General features: G+C 47.8%; 1 protein-coding gene across 3 annotated transcripts in view; it reads left to right on the plus strand.

Annotated features, from left to right (window-relative positions):
- IFT122 (intraflagellar transport 122) overlaps positions 1-17,015 on the plus strand; it is a 78,127-nt gene that overhangs the window by 39,246 nt on the left and 21,866 nt on the right. For all 3 annotated transcript variants that reach the window (XM_063113693.1, XM_063113695.1, XM_063113696.1), the window contains exons 13-17: positions 202-366; positions 2,407-2,604; positions 9,889-10,029; positions 13,725-13,778; positions 16,775-16,936. In XM_063113693.1, coding sequence (XP_062969763.1) covers positions 202-366; positions 2,407-2,604; positions 9,889-10,029; positions 13,725-13,778; positions 16,775-16,936 — 720 coding nt within the window. The remainder of the gene's footprint in view (positions 1-201; positions 367-2,406; positions 2,605-9,888; positions 10,030-13,724; positions 13,779-16,774; positions 16,937-17,015) is intronic.

Consider the following 17,015-nt stretch of genomic DNA (forward strand, 5'->3'; position numbering starts at 1 on the left):
GATGATGAACCACACTTCTGTTCCCCCCAAGGATAAGTAACCCACCCATCTTTCTTTGATGAGTCCTTTTCTCTGCACAGAGCTTCTGGTGGAGTTAGTGGGAGTTGTTCTTGCAGAACACATGGGATTCCAACAGTCTGGCATTGTTCCAGTTTCTTGTTGCCATGGTGACTCATACTTTTTTCTCTGAAATTTTGCCAGATTCTGAAGATCTTCGTGGACAATCTGTTTGCCATTGTCCTGCTGAAGCAGGCCACAGCCGTGCGCTGCTTGGACATGAGTGCTTCTCGTAACAAGTTGGCCGTGGTGGACGAAAACAACACATGCCTTGTGTATGACATCCACACCAGGGAGCTGCTTTTTCAGGTGGAGTCACCAAGAGTACCTGAGGATATGGTCCTTGTATAGAGACCCTCCTTTAGCTTCCCAGTCCCTGCAGGAGGAGCTCTGCATCAAGGCTCTGGCCCAGGCAGGTCTCTGGGAGGAGCCTTGAGATGCAGGGTCTAGAAAGGTGCAGAGTCCAAGAGGCCCTGGGACACAGCCTGTTCTTCCCATGTACCCACCGGCTACAGGGCGTAGGCAGCCTCTTTGCACTTTGGTTCCCTTGCCAGTAAGATGGGCAAGTAACACCTTTCTTATATGTTTACTCTGAGCAATGAACGAGATGGTGGTAAATCTAAGTGGAGCATGTTGTAGGTTCTCAGTGAATGGGCTAAGGTAATGATTCTTGTGAAGAAGTCTGTGTCTCACCTACTGGGGCCTGCCTGTTTCTATGAGCGACGTAAGGTACAGTAAGGAAACAGGATCAGTTTTGTTGTCTGAAAGAAGGGAAGGGATTGGGGCAGGGGTGGGGGGAGACCACCCTTCTACTTGCTTCAAGGATGCTGTAAGAGCCAGCAAGATGTGAACTGCTTGGATCTTTTTGGGTACAGGCATGTTTGGATCTTTTTGGGTATAGGCTGGAGGAGGTATGTCACTAGAAAAGGAGGCCCGAAGGCTCTGTGCCCAGTACCTGGCTGGCTTTCTGCTGGACTCAGCTGCTCTTTGTCTCTTTAGGGCTTTATAAGTGGTCAGGGCCGGTTTGCCTGAAGCGAGTTCTCCCCAAAGCTAGAACCTTCCCTGACTGATTTCCTCAGCCACTGCAGTTTCCCAATATTAGGGGCAGGTTTAAGTCCCCTTATCAGGGCTCTTCCTTGTGCTTGGCAGCAGAATCAGGAGGGTGGAGGGGACCTGGAGTAGGGAGCTGCCTCTGTCAATGGAAGGGGTTCTCTGGAGACCGCTAGCCCAGAGGCGACTCCCAGTTAGTGTCAACTCACTCGTCACTGAGTAGCAGAGTGGCTGGGGGAAGAAGGGGCACAGTTGCTACCTTCAGGCTGACCTGGGCTTGAGTCCACCTGTATCTCTCACCATGTGGTCTTGGTCTCTGACCCTCAGTTCTCCTTATCTCTAAGATGAAACTAGTAATTGCCCCTCACAGAATTGCTGCAGGAATAAACAAGATCTCATAGTGCCTAGCTCAGTGCATGGCACAACACAGGGTCAGAAATACTACACTTCTCCCCGACTCAGCACTGCCTCCCCCACAGCCCTGTAGGTGGGTTAGGGGGCCCCCAGTTGTGAATCTGTGTCAGAGCCTGGAACCACATAAGAGTGGATGGGGGCATGCCCACCCCGCTCCCCACTGATGGCTCTGTAGTAGGCTAGGCAAAAAAAAAAAAAAAGCAATCCATGCTCATTGTAAAAGATTTAGATGTTGTAAAAGATTCTAGGCAGAGAGGTCTGTGCATCTGCCGGTCCCTGAGGTTCCAGGGCTGAACAAAAGACTGAGAAGAGAAGGTGCCTCCCAGGGTGACTGTATTTTTACAGGGTGTGTGTTGTAAATGCAGAGACAATATATTATTTTCTAATCTTAAAAATAACTCACTATTCTTTTCTTATTATGAAAAACAATAGATGTTCATGACCAAAAAAAATTGAGGCAAACAAAAAATGGAGAAAATAAAAAGCACCCACAACTCTGTCCTCTCTAAAACAATCACTGTTAATCCTTTGGAATATATCCTTTTAAGCCTTCTTCTGTACATGGAGATGTACATTTATTCTTAGATAGAGGTAGAATCCTACTTTGCTGATTTTACACTTACTCTGTAGTGATTAATATTTGGAGAGAGAAGAGTAATTTTTCTCAAAAGTAATGCTTATTTCAAAAATTCCAACAATATGCAAGTGCTTGGAGGAGCTTGCCCCCATCCATCTCTCTCTGGTCCCTTTTCCTCTTTACCTTCCACTCCACTGTGAGAAATTTGCTATGATTCAGGCTTTAATAGGGGTATTTGACTGAAATGTGGGAATGGTGCCAAAGCCCTGGGTGGTTCTCACAGGATCCTCACCATCCCTGTCCCTCAGGAACCCAACGCCGACAGCGTGGCCTGGAACACCCAGTGTGAGGACATGCTCTGCTTCTCTGGAGGAGGCTACCTTAATATCAAAGCCAGCACCTTCCCCGTGCACCAGCAGAAGCTGCAGGGCTTTGTGGTTGGCTACAACAGCTCCAAGATCTTCTGCCTCCATTCTTTCTCCATGTTTGCCGTGGAGGTGCCGCAGGTAACTCGGGCACCTGTTCTCTCTCAGTGGTAACAGGGCAGACAAGACAGGAAAGCCGGGTCCCTCCCTGGTGCTTTGGGGAGGGGATGGTGAGGAGAGAGGGAGGACAGAAGAGTATGGCAGCTGTGATATCATGGAAGGCAGTCTGGACTTGGAACCTGAAGCCCTGTCTCCACCCCATACAACCTGAGCATCTTTGTCTTTGGGTAAATAGCTCAGTCTCACTGAGCCTCTATTCTTATCCCCTTCCTGGTAGAGACAGGGAGGGATAGGCAGTGTTGTCAGCAGAGTGTGTTTTACTGAGAGCCAGGTGTGGGGCAGAGTAGAGTGAGCCAGCAGCACTGGGAGTCCAGCAGGGTGTACACATGAGCACATGGGTGGTGGTGTGTGTGTGTGAGACAGAGAGGATGGCTGGTGTCGCATGTGGGGGCTGAGGTCTGTGAGACAAAAAGGGAGCGTGAGACTCTGCACAAGTTCCCTGAACGAGGAGGAGGCCAGAACAGGAACGGAGACGGGGGCTGGAGTGTGAAGCCACTAATGGGGGAGGCAGAGACAGACAGGAGAGCAGAGATTGACAACCCAAGGTGGGGCTGGCCTAACCACAGCCGCCCACGTGCTGCCTGCCCCCCAGGTGAACGGTGTTCTCTGTAGAACTGTAGCTTTAGCCCTCAGAATCCCATCCTCAGGAGAGAATCACTCTTAAATATTTTGGAATATATCCAACCACACTTTTTCCTTACACATATATAATATATGCATAATATACAATTATGAGTACATGATTTTACATAAACATTTTTAAACAAAAGTGGAATCATACTTTAAATATTGTTTCACGACTTTTGTCTATTTAAGTACCACTACCTATGGATGAAGCTGTAGATTTACTGTACTTTGCTGAATGTGGCCCATAAACAGGAGATAGAGACTTTTTTTTTTTTTTTTTTAATAGAGACTTTTTAAAAAAAATTTATTTTATTTATTGAATCAAAATCGATTATACATATTTTGGGGGTTGAACATTGAGATATGTTAATTAAATCAATATTACTAGCATATATATTGTTACAAATCATAATTATTCTTTATGCCCTTGTCCAACCTCTCCCCTTCCCCCGTTCCCTCCCCCTCCCCCCTCTAATTGCCCTAGATTTCTTCTCTCCTTCTGAAAGAATAATGGTTACTCTGTTAACTTGTTGCCTAGATGATCTGTCCAATACTGAGAGATGTGATCAGGTCCCGCAATATTATCATAGAGCAGATACTTCTTCTGTCACTCTGAAACGGGTTTTGTGGAGACATCCTCTTCTTTTCTTTGTCACTGCTGGTGACTCTTCTTGTGTGAATGCACTCCAGTGGTTGGCAGACCATCTGCGTGGTGGCTGTGGCATCTAGCCGCTTTTGCAGCAGTCATGTTTACTGTGGTGGCTGGGATGGGCCACCCACGTGGAGGTACTGTTTTTGGCATGCTCCTTGGCACTGGCGGTATGCCTGGTTATGGGGTGTGTTTGGTCCCCTTCTCCATGCCTCTGGTCCCTGGGCAGTCCCCAAGGCGCTGGCGCCATGTGCCTGGTTGTGGAAGAGGGATCCAGTCTCCTTCTCCATGTCCCAGGTCCCTGTGTGGGCCCCAATGTGCTGGCATGGTGTGCTTTGTTGTGGGAGGAGGGTCTGGTTCCTGGCTCCATGCCTCGGGTCACTGGGTGGGACCCAAGGTGCTGGCTTGGTGTGCCTGGTTGTGGGAGAGAGGTCCGGTCCCCTTCTCCATGCCCCGGGTCCCTGGGTGGGCTCTGAGGTGCTGGCATGTTGTGCCTGGTTGTGGGAGGGTGATCTGGTCCCCTTCTCCATGCCCTGGGACCATGGGCAGGCCCTGAGGCGCTGGCTTGGTGTGCCTGGTTGTGGGAGAGAGGTCCAGTCCCCTTATCCATGCCTCAGGTCCCCAGGCAGGCCCTGAGGCACTGGTGCAGTGTGCCTGGTTGTGGGAGAGAGGTCCAGTCCCCTTATCCATGTCTCAGTTCCCTGGGCGGACCCTGAAGCTCTGGCTTGTTGTGCCTGGTTGTGGGAGAGAGGTCCAGTCCCCTTCTCCATGCCCCGGGTCCCTGGGTGGGCTCTGAGGTGCTGGCATGTTGTGCCTGGTTGTGGGAGGGTGGTCCAGTCCCCGACTCCATACCCTGGGTCCCTGGGTGGGTCCCAAGGTGCTGGCTCAGTGTGTCTGGTTGTGGGATGGTGGTCCGGTCCCCTTCTCCATGCCCTGGGTCCCTGGGCAGGGCCCAAGGTGCTGGTACGGTGTGCCTGGTTGTGAGAGGGGGATCCAGTCCCCTTCTCCATGTTTCAGGTCCCCAGGCTGGCCCCGAGGCACTGGTGCAGTTTGCCTGGAAGTGGGAGTGGGGTCCAGTCCCCAGATCCAAACCTCCAGTTCCCAGGCAGGCCCCAAGGTGCTGGTGGTGTGCCTGGGCCAGAGCTAATTTTTTGTCCTTTGCTTCTAACATGGGGGAACTTCCTGTGGGAACCAGTACTTGAGCTGTGTGGTTGTTTAAATTGCTACTTTGCTGCTGTTTCCCTAGGGAAGGTTTTTTGTGCAGCTCAGGGTTTAATGGATGATCTTATAGGTACTTCCGGCTCTCCAGAGGCCCGGTGGATCTGTGTTGTGTAGAAACTCTGATCTGGGCCTGAGTTTTTTCATCAAACTGCACCCCATGCAATTCTGCATTCCTGTCCAGTCTCCTTTGAGTAGTCCTGTGCTGATTTGTTCCCCTGGTGGGCACATCTCCCCCACTGCCTGTGCTGTAAACACTTCCCATGGGATGGGCCCTACTCCGGTCCCTTGCGATGACTCACCAGCCTCTGAGTGGTTCCCTTTTTTCAGTTGTTCTGGCTCATTGCTCCTGCGTGGGTCCACGTGAACCCTATTAGTGGTCTTGCTGTCCTGGGGGCCGCCAAGGCCCTCTTCTCTCCTGCTGCCTCCAAGTAACTCCATCTGAAAGGCACAGCTGCGGCTTCTGCCGGCTCCTGCTCCATGCGCTCAGCAGCTCGAGCCTTAAAGCAGCCATGGTCTGAAATGCTCAGAGCAGCTTTTTCTTTCTCTCATCGTAGTTTCTCCTGCCTTCATGAACTCCATAGGTCTCTCCTCCTCTTCCCCTGAGCTCCAGCAGCCCCAGCTTGGCTATTGTTACATTTCTATAGGTGTAAATTGGTAGATTTGTGAGAGAATGATGCTGGGGACCGTCCATTCCGCCATCTTGATTGGATGAGATAGAGACTTTTAATCACCTTCTTTTATTGTCATCTTTGAATTTAACCTAACATTTAGATATCGTAGACCCATCACATTTTATGAATTATTGGCTATAAACTAAGAATCTGTCTTTTCAGTCAGCAGTCTACTGGAAACATGGCTTCACATCAATAAACGTACCCCTCCAGCATTTACACATATTAAGATTGACTTGCCTAAAAAAAAAATTAAGATTATTGTAGACTCACATTTAGTTGTAAGAAATACTACAGAGATCCCTTTTTTTTTTTTTTTTTTTTAATAAAAGATGACCAGTAAGGGGATCTTAACCCTTGACTTGGTGTTGTCAGCACCTCACTCTCCCAAGTGAACCAACTGGCCATCCCTATATAGGGATCCGAACCCGTGGCCTTGGTATTACCAGCACCACACTCTCCCAAGTGAGCCACGGGCCTGCCCTCAGAGATCCCTTATACACTTTGAGTCATTTCTCCCACTGGTAACAGTTTGCAAAACAGTAACACAATTTGTCACCTGAGTAGGCTTGTGTAACCTACCTTCATAGTCGAGACACTGGACGCCTCCAGTGCCACAGGACCTCTGGGGCTGTGCTGCCCTTTTGTGGCCACACCCGCCTCCCCTGCCCTCCCCAGCAGTGTTGTTCTTTATTTTCTTTTCTCTATACAGCTTTATTAAGATATAATTGATAAGCTTTTTATCCTATAACGTGAATGTTCCACAACTTACTCAACCGGCACCTGTTGTTGGACATTTATGCTGTTTACAGCTTTTTTTGTTATTGAGAATAGTGAGCATCTTTTGAGCCAAATCTTTGTATCCATCCCAACTTAGCTCCTTGGTATAAATTCCTAGAAGTGAAATTGCTAGGCCAAAGGCTGTGTACATTTGAAAGATCTTTAGACATATTTCCAGATTTCCCTCCTGCCAGGCCCTCTCAGTCTCTGTTCCCCCAACCCAACTCACCCCAGGCTGGAGCCCACTTCTTCCTCTAAGCAGTGGTACGCTTGCTGCTCACTGCTGCAGGACTTACTGGGAAAGTGCCCATCATTAGTGCCTGACACAGAGCAGTTATTCAAGAAATGTCAGTGGAATTCAGATCCAAGAAAAAGGAAAGAGAGAAAAAGAAAGCAAGAGAGAGAAGAGTGTGAGGTGGGTGGCAGGGCAGCAGGAGGAGGGGTGAGGACAGCCGCTCCCGGACTGTCTCCTCGCCATTCTTGTCTGCTCCCCGTCCCAAAGTCATGTGCCACATCCACCAGAAACCGACTCTTCCTCAGTCGCACCAAACAGGCCATGCTTATTGAAAGGTTTTCTCCCAAGACTGCCATCCTGACCTCAAAAATAAATGCAGTTCACTGCTCCCTGACTTTGGCCGATTAAGAGGAGCCAAAGGGGCGGCCCAGGGCTTCCTCTGCCGGATCAGAAGCCAAAGTCTCCCTTGGCTGTACAAGGCCATTCTGCTGATGCAGCAGGTCAGAGCTGCTGAGGGTTAGGAAAGGCAGTCTCAGGACAGAGGCTGTTTATCTGTTGCCTCTGCCTCCAGCCATCCTGCGGTTTTGGCCTAGAGAAGAGAGAGAAGGCATCAGACCCACTCTTGGGATTTCTGGCTTCCTTTCGAAATTTACATCATATTGTGCAAGAACTGGTTTGTCAGGGCTGCCAAGTAGGGCAGCAAGCCCTAGTAGGGCTTCTCAGGGCGGTGGTGACTTCACGTTTGGAAGGCAACAGTGAGATAATATAGTTCAGAGGGTATTTGTTCAGTTAGTATATTTTTAAAACTTCCACACAGATAGTGCCTCCCAGGCAAGTCCAAATGTTAGACATCCATCGTATGCTTGATTCTGATGGCCTGTCCCGTGCCCATCCCACTCGTGGGTGTTCAGCATGGTGAGAAGTTGTGCCTTTGAGAGGAAGGAGCACTGGCTTGGGGTCCTGCCTCTGCCACCTAAACTGCCTGTAACTTGAGCAACTCGTCTCACTATTTGGGGCCTCTTTTTTTTTTTTTTTTTTTCTGTGAAATGGGGTTATTTATACCCATCTTTCAAGTTTTATCTGCCCTAATTCCTATTATTATTTCTTACTATTACTGATAGTCATAAAATAGCAAAAAACCACAAAACAGAGGGTACTTAGTAAAGGAGTTTAGAAAGGAAAGCTCATGGTGTGGGGGGAGTTTGAGAAAGCTTCTAGGAAGTGGTGAAACTTGATCTGAGCCTTGAGAGGTCTGGAAAGGCAGAGAGGAGCAGGGAAGGTGTTTCAAACAAAGGAAAAGGTAGGGGTGGGAGCAAGTCTGCAGAGCTGGGGAGATGGTAAGGAGCTGGCGCTGAGAAAATACCACAGAGGTAATGATCATGCTTGCTTTTGCCCAACGTGTTATTTCCAAAGCACCTCTCTTGTCTGCCTATGGCAGCCTGAGCTGGGCAGGGCATCTAAACAGAAGTTAATGGATTTACCTAAAAGTCATCCTGGTAGGAAATGGCTGAGCCCGGGCTGGCTTCTAGCTCAACTGCTGCCCAATCCATTCCCTGCTGCTGCTCTAAAGGGAGGCAGGTGGATGGCGTGTCACAGTAGAAAAGACAAGCACTCGGGAGCAGCCATGTCTTGTTGTCAGAGCAATAGACTGGCTTAAAAGGAAAAGAGTTTCCTTCCAACTCTAAAGCTAAGAAATGGGACCGGAAATTTCAAAGATAAAGGCCTCAAATGGAGAAAACAGCACTTCTAGCTCCACATTTGGGAACCATTAGCACAGAGGTACTGGCTGATTGCTCTCCATGGCCTGGGCGTCCAGGAGGAGGGATGCAGATCCCTGAAGCACATGGACTAGCCTAAAACACAAGCAGAGCCTTTTGTTGTTAAAGACATCCAGGCCCAGCTCACACTTGTTCTCATGCATACACACACGTGCGCACACACACGCACACACACACATGCATGAAACAGAACCTGGAGTGTCATGTTGCTTCTGGCTCCCCTCAGGTTTTCCATTTGCCAAGTATGTTTCCTCAGACAAGTCACTTGTCCTGTCTGAATCTCAGGCTCCTGAGCTATTCTCAGGGAATAATAATACCATACTACACAAGGCTATTGGGACACATCCAAAAGCACTTTATGAGCCTTAAAAATTATTAGGAACCATTCACAGGTATTGACAACAAGGCAACCCCATCTTGTAGGAGGGAGTTGGTCTCTAGCACCAGAGAACTAGGAGACTTGTCTCTAGAGCCTTCATGGGTAACTTGGAGAAAAATCACTTGCCTTTCTCGGACTCAGTCCCTCTAAGAAGAGACCATCCCAGATCCCTTTCTCCCGGTAATGTCATTCATTTCTTCAGCAGACAGACTGAGGGTGTGCTGGGAGAAGTAAGTACAACCTGCTGCTGTCCACAGGTTATACATGGCCTTGTTGGGGAGATAGGCACGTAGTTACCACACAACCCAAGATCTGGACAAAGAGCAGAGGAAGCTCAGACTCCTTCCCTTGGGGTGGGGGCTTGCAGGGTCAAGGAAGACTTTCCAGAAGTCTTCATCTTGTACACAATAACTATGTATACAGTTTTCATTTGTCGGTTAAATAAATAAACACTGTTCTGAAAAAAAAACACACACACAAAACTTGTGGCTTTAATACAATTGTTTCTATCCTCAGGTAGTGTTTTTAGGATACAGGACGGGGGGTTCGACATCTTAAGAGGGCCTTGAAAGCCAAGTAGGTATTTTCTGCAGAGCGGGGGAAGGGCAAAGGCATTCCAGGTGAGGGTGACATCTTGTGGTAGCAGGCCTGGAGGTGGGGAAGGGGGAGTGGGCAGGTGGTCTGTGCTGCAGGTTGCTGTAGCTCGGCTGTGGGGTTGGCAGAGCAGAAGGCACACAAGGTGGGCTGGAGTGAGGCTGAGGAGGGTGCCGATTGCTCATTGTATTGTTTCTTTACAGACATTCGTAATTAAGTCGTGCACATCTGGATATGAGTTTTGTATGAATCTGACTCTTTCCATTGCTCTGCAAACAGTCTTCTTTTTTCCTTTTGATGAAATCCTGCAGTCTGCTCCAATGTACCAGTACCTGGATAGGAAAATGTTCAAAGAAGCCTACCAGATTGCTTGCTTGGGCGTGACAGACACTGATTGGCGTGAGCTGGCCATGGAAGCGCTAGAAGGATTAGAGTTTGAAACAGCAAAGAAGGTAAGCATCTGGTCAGCATGAGTTGGAATATGATCCTTGTGGGGGTCCCTTAAGGAGGCAGAAGGGGGTCCAGGCGACAAGGAGAGGCAGAAGCAGACTGTAGTGGGGTCTGTAGTTAGACTTACCTGGGTTCAGATCTCAGCTCAGCCACTTTCTCACTGTGAGCCTGCAAAGGTAACAATCTTTCTAAAGTTGCTTCTCCATAGAATTAGAACGAAGTTGTAAGGATCTAATGGGGAAATGCCTGGAAAGCCTAGTACAGGAGAAGTATCTGATAGATTCTGGTTCTCACTCTTATTAGCTATTTATGTAAAGCCCCTAGCTAAAAGCCAGGCACATAATAGGCACTCAATAAATGGTATGAGCATTAGGCCACTTATTACACAGTGCTGCTTTCTTAGCACTCTGCTAAGTGTGGTGGAAGACGTGGTCATGCTCTCTGGTTCTAACAGCACTGTGGTCACTTCCCACATACCTTCATGGCATGATTTATGGACTTGATTCTTTGTGTTATTTCTTGGCTTGGTCTATTAAAGCAAGAGAAATGGCTGAAAACATCTGACTCCTTTTCACACAGTAAAAAAAGCCCAGATGTATTTCTGAGTTGGGTTTCCACCTACAACCCAAGGTGGGAAGGAATGGCTTAGACCCCTCTCCCACACTCCTGCCTTCCCTTGTCATCTTCTCGTGGTCGGTTACTGAGCTGCTCATTGGTTCATACTGCTGGGCTGGTGCACAGCGGGGTGGAGAGGTATGTGATGCCCGCCTCATGTGAAGTCAAGACTTCGAGGCATGGGAGGAGAATGGACTGGACCAGACCAAGACTCAGAACCCTTGTCAAGAACCGGCTCTGCCATGTAAGAGGCTCTGTGACCTCGGGCAAGCCACTTCTCCCAGAGCCCCAGTCCTCCATTTCTGAAGTGGGTTGGTGAAAATTCTTAAATGCCCTGCTGGCCTTCTACAGTATCATTAGGCTTAGCTTAGACATTGCAAAGGGGAATTTAAAACTAGGAATGGTTATGGCCGGTCCATGGCTCACTCGGTAGAGTGCGGTGCTGATAACACCAAGGCCACGGGTTCGGATCCTATACAGGGATGGCCGGTTGGCTCACTGGCTGAGCATGGTGCTGACAACACCAAGCCAAGAGTTGAGATCCCCTTACCAGTCATCTTTTTAAAAAAAAATTTTTAAAAAACAACTAGGAATGGTTGTCAAGTGCTAGCCATTATTAAAGCAAGGCAAATTATCGTTATACAGTAATCTATATTATATTTTTAGATCTACTAAGTGTAGGAAAGAGAGAACAGAAGAGGCTTTCAGAATTCAGGGAGGAAGGGAGCATCTCCATGGAGGGAGCTTCCTTCTCCTGCCCCACCCAGAAATGCCAGGAGGGGTGAAGAATAACAAAGGGTCCCCCAGTATGTTGTGTCTGTTTGTTCTTAGCATGGAATGAAATTAAAGTCTTCATTCTGGGTTGTCCCCTACTTATACCCCAGGAACTAACCACCTCCTTTATCTCAGCGTCCCTCCACTCTGCCCGGCACAGTTCCCTAGATGGGCTAGGAGCTCAGCACATGTTTTGAATGAATGAAAACTAAACTGGAATGACCGTTTAATTAACCCCTTTTCTTATATTCCTAAAACACTCCCTGAGAACAGAAATGGTTCTATTAAAGCCACAAATTGTTTTTTTAGAAGTGTTTATTTATTTAAATTGACAGATAAAAATTGTATATATATTTATTGTGTACAATATGATGTTTTGAAAAAGCTGCAAGATTTTGACCATAGACTAGAACTCAATATTTTATCCGAATCCGGTATCCCCAGCCTTTCTTTTTCCCTATGCCAGGCACTCCAGCTCACATGCTTGTAGAGTAGCTCCCAGTGACAGACCGGTGTTCCCACTAGGTGGCGGAGGAGAGCTGCTTAGCACCAAGACCCAGAGCAAGTCTGCAGATGCTTTCCTTTCCCACGCTTCCCTCTGCTGAGGTTATTCACGGGCCTTGTGACTCTGACCACTCTAACCAGGCATTCTGACTCTGCAGAATGTGTCGTGGCCAAAGGAACTTGGAAACAGATTTCTCACGGGGCAAATCCTACAATCCCGCACAGCAGAACTAGGAAGACCCTTGGAGAGGGCATCATTAACTTGCCCCTTTCCACAAAGAAGACTGCTGGAGGTGGAAAGTAGGGAAGAAGTAGATTCAGGGACTTCCATATGGAAAGCCTCAGATCTAGGACAGAAACCTAGAATGTTCCTTCTTTCCCTCTCTTCCACTTTGCTGGGCATTCCTGATTTCCCCTCTCATGGTACTTTAAGGAAAACCAGATCAAGAAAGTAACTTATGAGACCTTCAGCATGGAACACAGGTGCTCTTAGCCCTCCGTGCCTTTGCTCACATGATGCCTGTCTTACTCTTTCTACGAATCCCTCTTCAAGAATACCCATTTGCCAGATGCCTACTCTGTGATGCCTTTCTTAATCCTGCCTCCTGCCACTGCCTGGACTCAGACAGCAAATCTGTGTTCCCAAAGTCATTTGATTCATACTTGCATATCTCTTAGCTCAAGGAGGTTTAATGATCTGTTTAATCTGCCTGCCTCCCCTTTTGCAATGTGGACCCCTGAATTGGGGAGGGAGACAGAGGTCAAGTCATATTCATCTCTGTGTCTCCAGCCTCTGACAGGGCCTAGTCCTGTGGGATGAAAAGAAGTCACATTGTGGTCATCTGTGAGGCAGCCAGAGGCCAGATGACTTGTTCATTTCCACAAGTCTTTTTAGGAGGGAGGATATCATGCAACTAAGGAGAGGCCACAAGTACCCAGGGTTAGTCTGCATTGTAAATTCTAAGGGCTCCTGCTGCTGCCACCTCTTCTAGGCACATGTTAGCCCATTTCAAATGGGACAGCGTAAAGAAGGACAGTTAGGTAGAAATGAAGATCAGCCTGTCATGGTGGGTTGTGTTCCTCCAAACCCCTTGCAGAATCAGAAAGCAGCAAAAGAAGCTTAGCTAACATCAGTCTGCCTGTTCCTTAGAAACTTCTAGCAGTGTATGGGTTAAAGTCTCTGGCTTTACTGGGAATCCAAGGCAAAGGCTGCACTTTCAGGATTTACATAAGAGTTTGCCTTCCAGGGACTTGGAGTGATTCATTCCCTACCTCCCCCATCCTTCCAGAAACCATCTTTATTCCTTCTCAGCTTTCCCTTCCTCCTCTCCCTCTGTGTTGGTACTGTGGGCTCTGGGTGCCCTGTGTTTATGGCACCATTGGGTAAGCAGAGCTGTCTCCTGCTTTCCATCCAAGTCACAAGATGTCAGTAACATCTTACTTGTTCTTGCTCTGATGCCACAGCCTCCAAACGTCAGACCAGCTTGCTCTTCCCTTTCGGATAGATCCTCCCAGGGAGAAACCAGCACAGACTGCAGTATCATGGTTTTGTTTTACCTAATCTCAAAATGATTGATGCAACCAGGACTTCCTTGCTGTTTTTTGTATAGACTAATCCTAGGGATAAAACCGTGCCTCGCCGGGTGGTATAACCCTCTTGAGCACACGATGATTAATCAATGCTTGCTTTTTTTCCCCTTCCTTGCCAGCTTACTTTCTAGAGCTTGACTTCCCACCCCCAGCCAATCACCTACTTTTGAAGCAAAAAAGCAGCTGATTTTATTCTTTATTTCTTTCCCTGTAGGCCTTCACCAGAGTGCAAGACCTCCGATATTTAGAGCTCATCAACAGCATCGAGGTAAAAGATGAAGTGTTCTTCCTTCTCAAGAAACACAGACTCTATCAGTGGTGTACGGGCAGCCCTTCTAGTAGGCGAGGGCCCTGAAGACACATGAACTGAGCCCCCTGGTGTCTGGGCAACTAGGCCACAGCTTTGCTCTGGGGGGTCGGAGTGGCCATGAAAGGGGAGACAGTGCCCCAGAGCAGGGAGTGCAGTCTGTCGCTTGGTAGCTAGATGAGGCACATGGGTTCCTAATCTCTCTGAGCTTTGGTTTCTTGTCTGTGAAATGGGGTCAGACTTACCTTGCAAGATGCTGTGAGCATGAAATAGGTTCTCAATAATTGGTTTGCATCTTTGTTAGCTGGTTACCATCCTCTCGGACTCTATTTATCTACCAGTGTAGGAGGCATTTCCCAAATGCACATGATCTACACACCACCTCCAGAAATGGGACTGCAGAGAGAGGCCTATGGACTGAACTGAGTGCCGTTGAGCTCGATAGCAGCCCACTCCTCCAGCCCCCCCATTCCTGGCTGAGAACACCAGTTTTGGGGTTTTTGTTTGTTTGTTTGTTTGTTTTGACCGGTAAGGGGATCGCAACCCTCAGCACAGTGTGATCTGCACTGCGCTCAGCCAGTGAGTGCACTGGCCATCCCTATATAGGATCCGAACCACGGCCTCGGCACCACCAGCACTGCACTCTCCCGAGTGAGCCACGGGGCCGGTCCTGAGAACACCGGTTTTGTCATCCAAACCAAGATAGGCCTGGGGTGGGTGAAAGAGACTAATTCTAGGTGCACCATTTGCTGGGTGATGGTAGACACTAGTCTTAATTTCTGTGTATCTCAGTGCTGACTATGAAAAGGCATACATATTTTTTTTCCTGAACAGATTTATTATGAGGCTGTGTGAATAAATACATTTGAATTCCCAGATGTGAGCAGTGAGGAAACCAGCAAATGTCTTGTCCATCTCATTCAGTTCAGCATAGTTATCTCCTTTCATGGGCCAGCCCTGTGCTCAGCTCAGTGGCAAAAAGAGTTGAGCAGAAGAGCTCCCGCCTACTAAGCATAACACCAGCTGCCACTTGTTGAGTCTGCTCTGTGCCCCATGCCTGGTCCATGTGTACACCGTTCTAGATCCTCATGGCAATCTAATGAGGCAGGTACTGTTGCTACCCCTGTTCAGTGGATGAGGAAACTAAGGCTCAGAGAGGTGATGTCACGTCCCCAAGGGTCCATGGCCAAAAGCTCGGTTGGAGTTCAAACCCAGGCTGTCTGTTTCCTATGTAGTGGGTGTCTTTATTCTAGACCACACACACCTTCCCCACCTACTTCATACCCCAGCATGCCATAAGGAGCATCTATATCCTGTTGTTTACTTATGTGCATAGTAAAGGGCTTGCTTGGAACAATCGACCTGTAATGCCCAGTGCTGATACTATCAGGCTGGCATTTGTGAATCAGCTGGCTTGGACTAGGGATCTTAATCTGAAGCCATGGAATATAATTTTTCTCTGTGCAAAAGTAACTGGCCTCTGTGAGGACCAGCTCTCATCATTTGTCATTTCTTACTGAGTTCAAAATGCCTGCCTCTTCTAATATGCTATGGCTGGGAAGTTAGTTAAAGTAAACTAGGTTGTCTCTTGAAAAAAAATCTAGTGCCCTTGAACAAGACTGAAGCTTTAGTTGCCAATTTCTAGGTGTTCAGCATTATTCCTGAGAACTGAGGTTCCTTAGTAGTTTCCTATCAGATAGGTGAGCTATTACTATAATGATAACAGGAGGAAAAAAATCTACTCATGTTGATATGTAACTGCAGAATGTACATAGATCATTTTTATTGATCCTAGTAATACTCTGTGACCAAAATGGATACAGCCTAAATGCAATGCCTGGTAAGATCTATATTTTATCTCACTGCAAGATTTTAATTCACGTCCAACTATTAGAAGTTACTTTATTTGACTGATTAGCCTGAACTATGTGCAGGTTTTTAAAGAAGTTATTTCTGTTAGTGGGGAAGCATGTTGCTTCCAGCTGTGAAAACTTTCACCAGCTTGTCTAGGAGTTTGATCCAATGTCTCATCTTCCTCCACTGTGATACACTTGCTAGAAAACAAGGGAAACTGCCGGGGATGAAGGACTGGGTGCTATGGAGTGTTTACAAATACTTTAGCTGCAGACTAATGAATGCTCCCTAACACAGGAGGAAGGAAGGTACGAGGTACTTCTCTTCGTCCTCAGCACTGCTGAGCCCCTATGTATGCATGTGTGTGTACATGCAGGTGTGTTGTGGGACATCATTTGCCTCAGAAGGCAGGTTGTGATGCAGAAAGCATCTGGAGTGACGTAGAACTGAGTCCAAATGCCAGCTCTGTGTGAACTCGACCTGCTCCTGCTCTTGAACCTCTGCTTCCTTCTCTGTAATATGTGGGTGGTGACCCTATCCCTAGAGTCATTGATAGGAAAAAAGTCCATGTGTATACCTCGCACGTAGTGGATGTTCAGTATATGGTATTTCCTACCTTCTCTTTGGAAATAGGAACAGAGTAAGACTTGTTATCCTGTTTTATTAGTCTCCATCTTGAGCAGAAGTCCAAACTTTCTCCTTGTCTGTCATCATCATGGGTCACAACACTGCCAAACCGAACATAGGGATTTGGGAGATCTTGGGAGCTTAGGGGCCACCAATGAGTTGGCAGCACATACTATCCAAACTATTCAGTTGTCACCTTGGAAGAACATACAGGAAAGCAACCCTGAGGAATTTCCATTAAACAAACAAAGGTTCGCATCTTTTTTGATCCTCTCTTGTCTGGAAAAAAATCTGCTTTTGTTACCAAGTGTTCCCACCAGAAACCTAGGTGAGAGACACAACAGCCCAGAAGCCGAGCATAGATTCCAATAGTAAGGCCCAGGGGCTTAACTTGAAATAGCAACACCTAACCTTTGTAAAGGCTGCTTCCTGCCCATGGCTGCAGAGGCCATTTCCTGTGCTTCTAATTTTTCCAGGAGAGGAAGAAGCGGGGAGAGACCAACAATGACCTGTTTCTGGCAGATGTGTTTTCCTACCAGGGGAAGTTCCATGAGGCCGCCAAACTGTACAAGAGGAGCGGGCACGAGAACCTGGCGCTTGACATGTACACTGACCTCCGCATGTTTGAGTATGCCAAGGTAATCCACCCACATACCAGGCCCAAGCTGCCACTTGGAGCCCACTGGGGCTCTGACCTGCAGTGTCCAAGTTGTTTGC

This window comes from Cynocephalus volans, chromosome 11 (assembly GCF_027409185.1).
Source record: "Cynocephalus volans isolate mCynVol1 chromosome 11, mCynVol1.pri, whole genome shotgun sequence".
NCBI classification, from domain to species: Eukaryota; Metazoa; Chordata; class Mammalia; order Dermoptera; family Cynocephalidae; genus Cynocephalus; species Cynocephalus volans.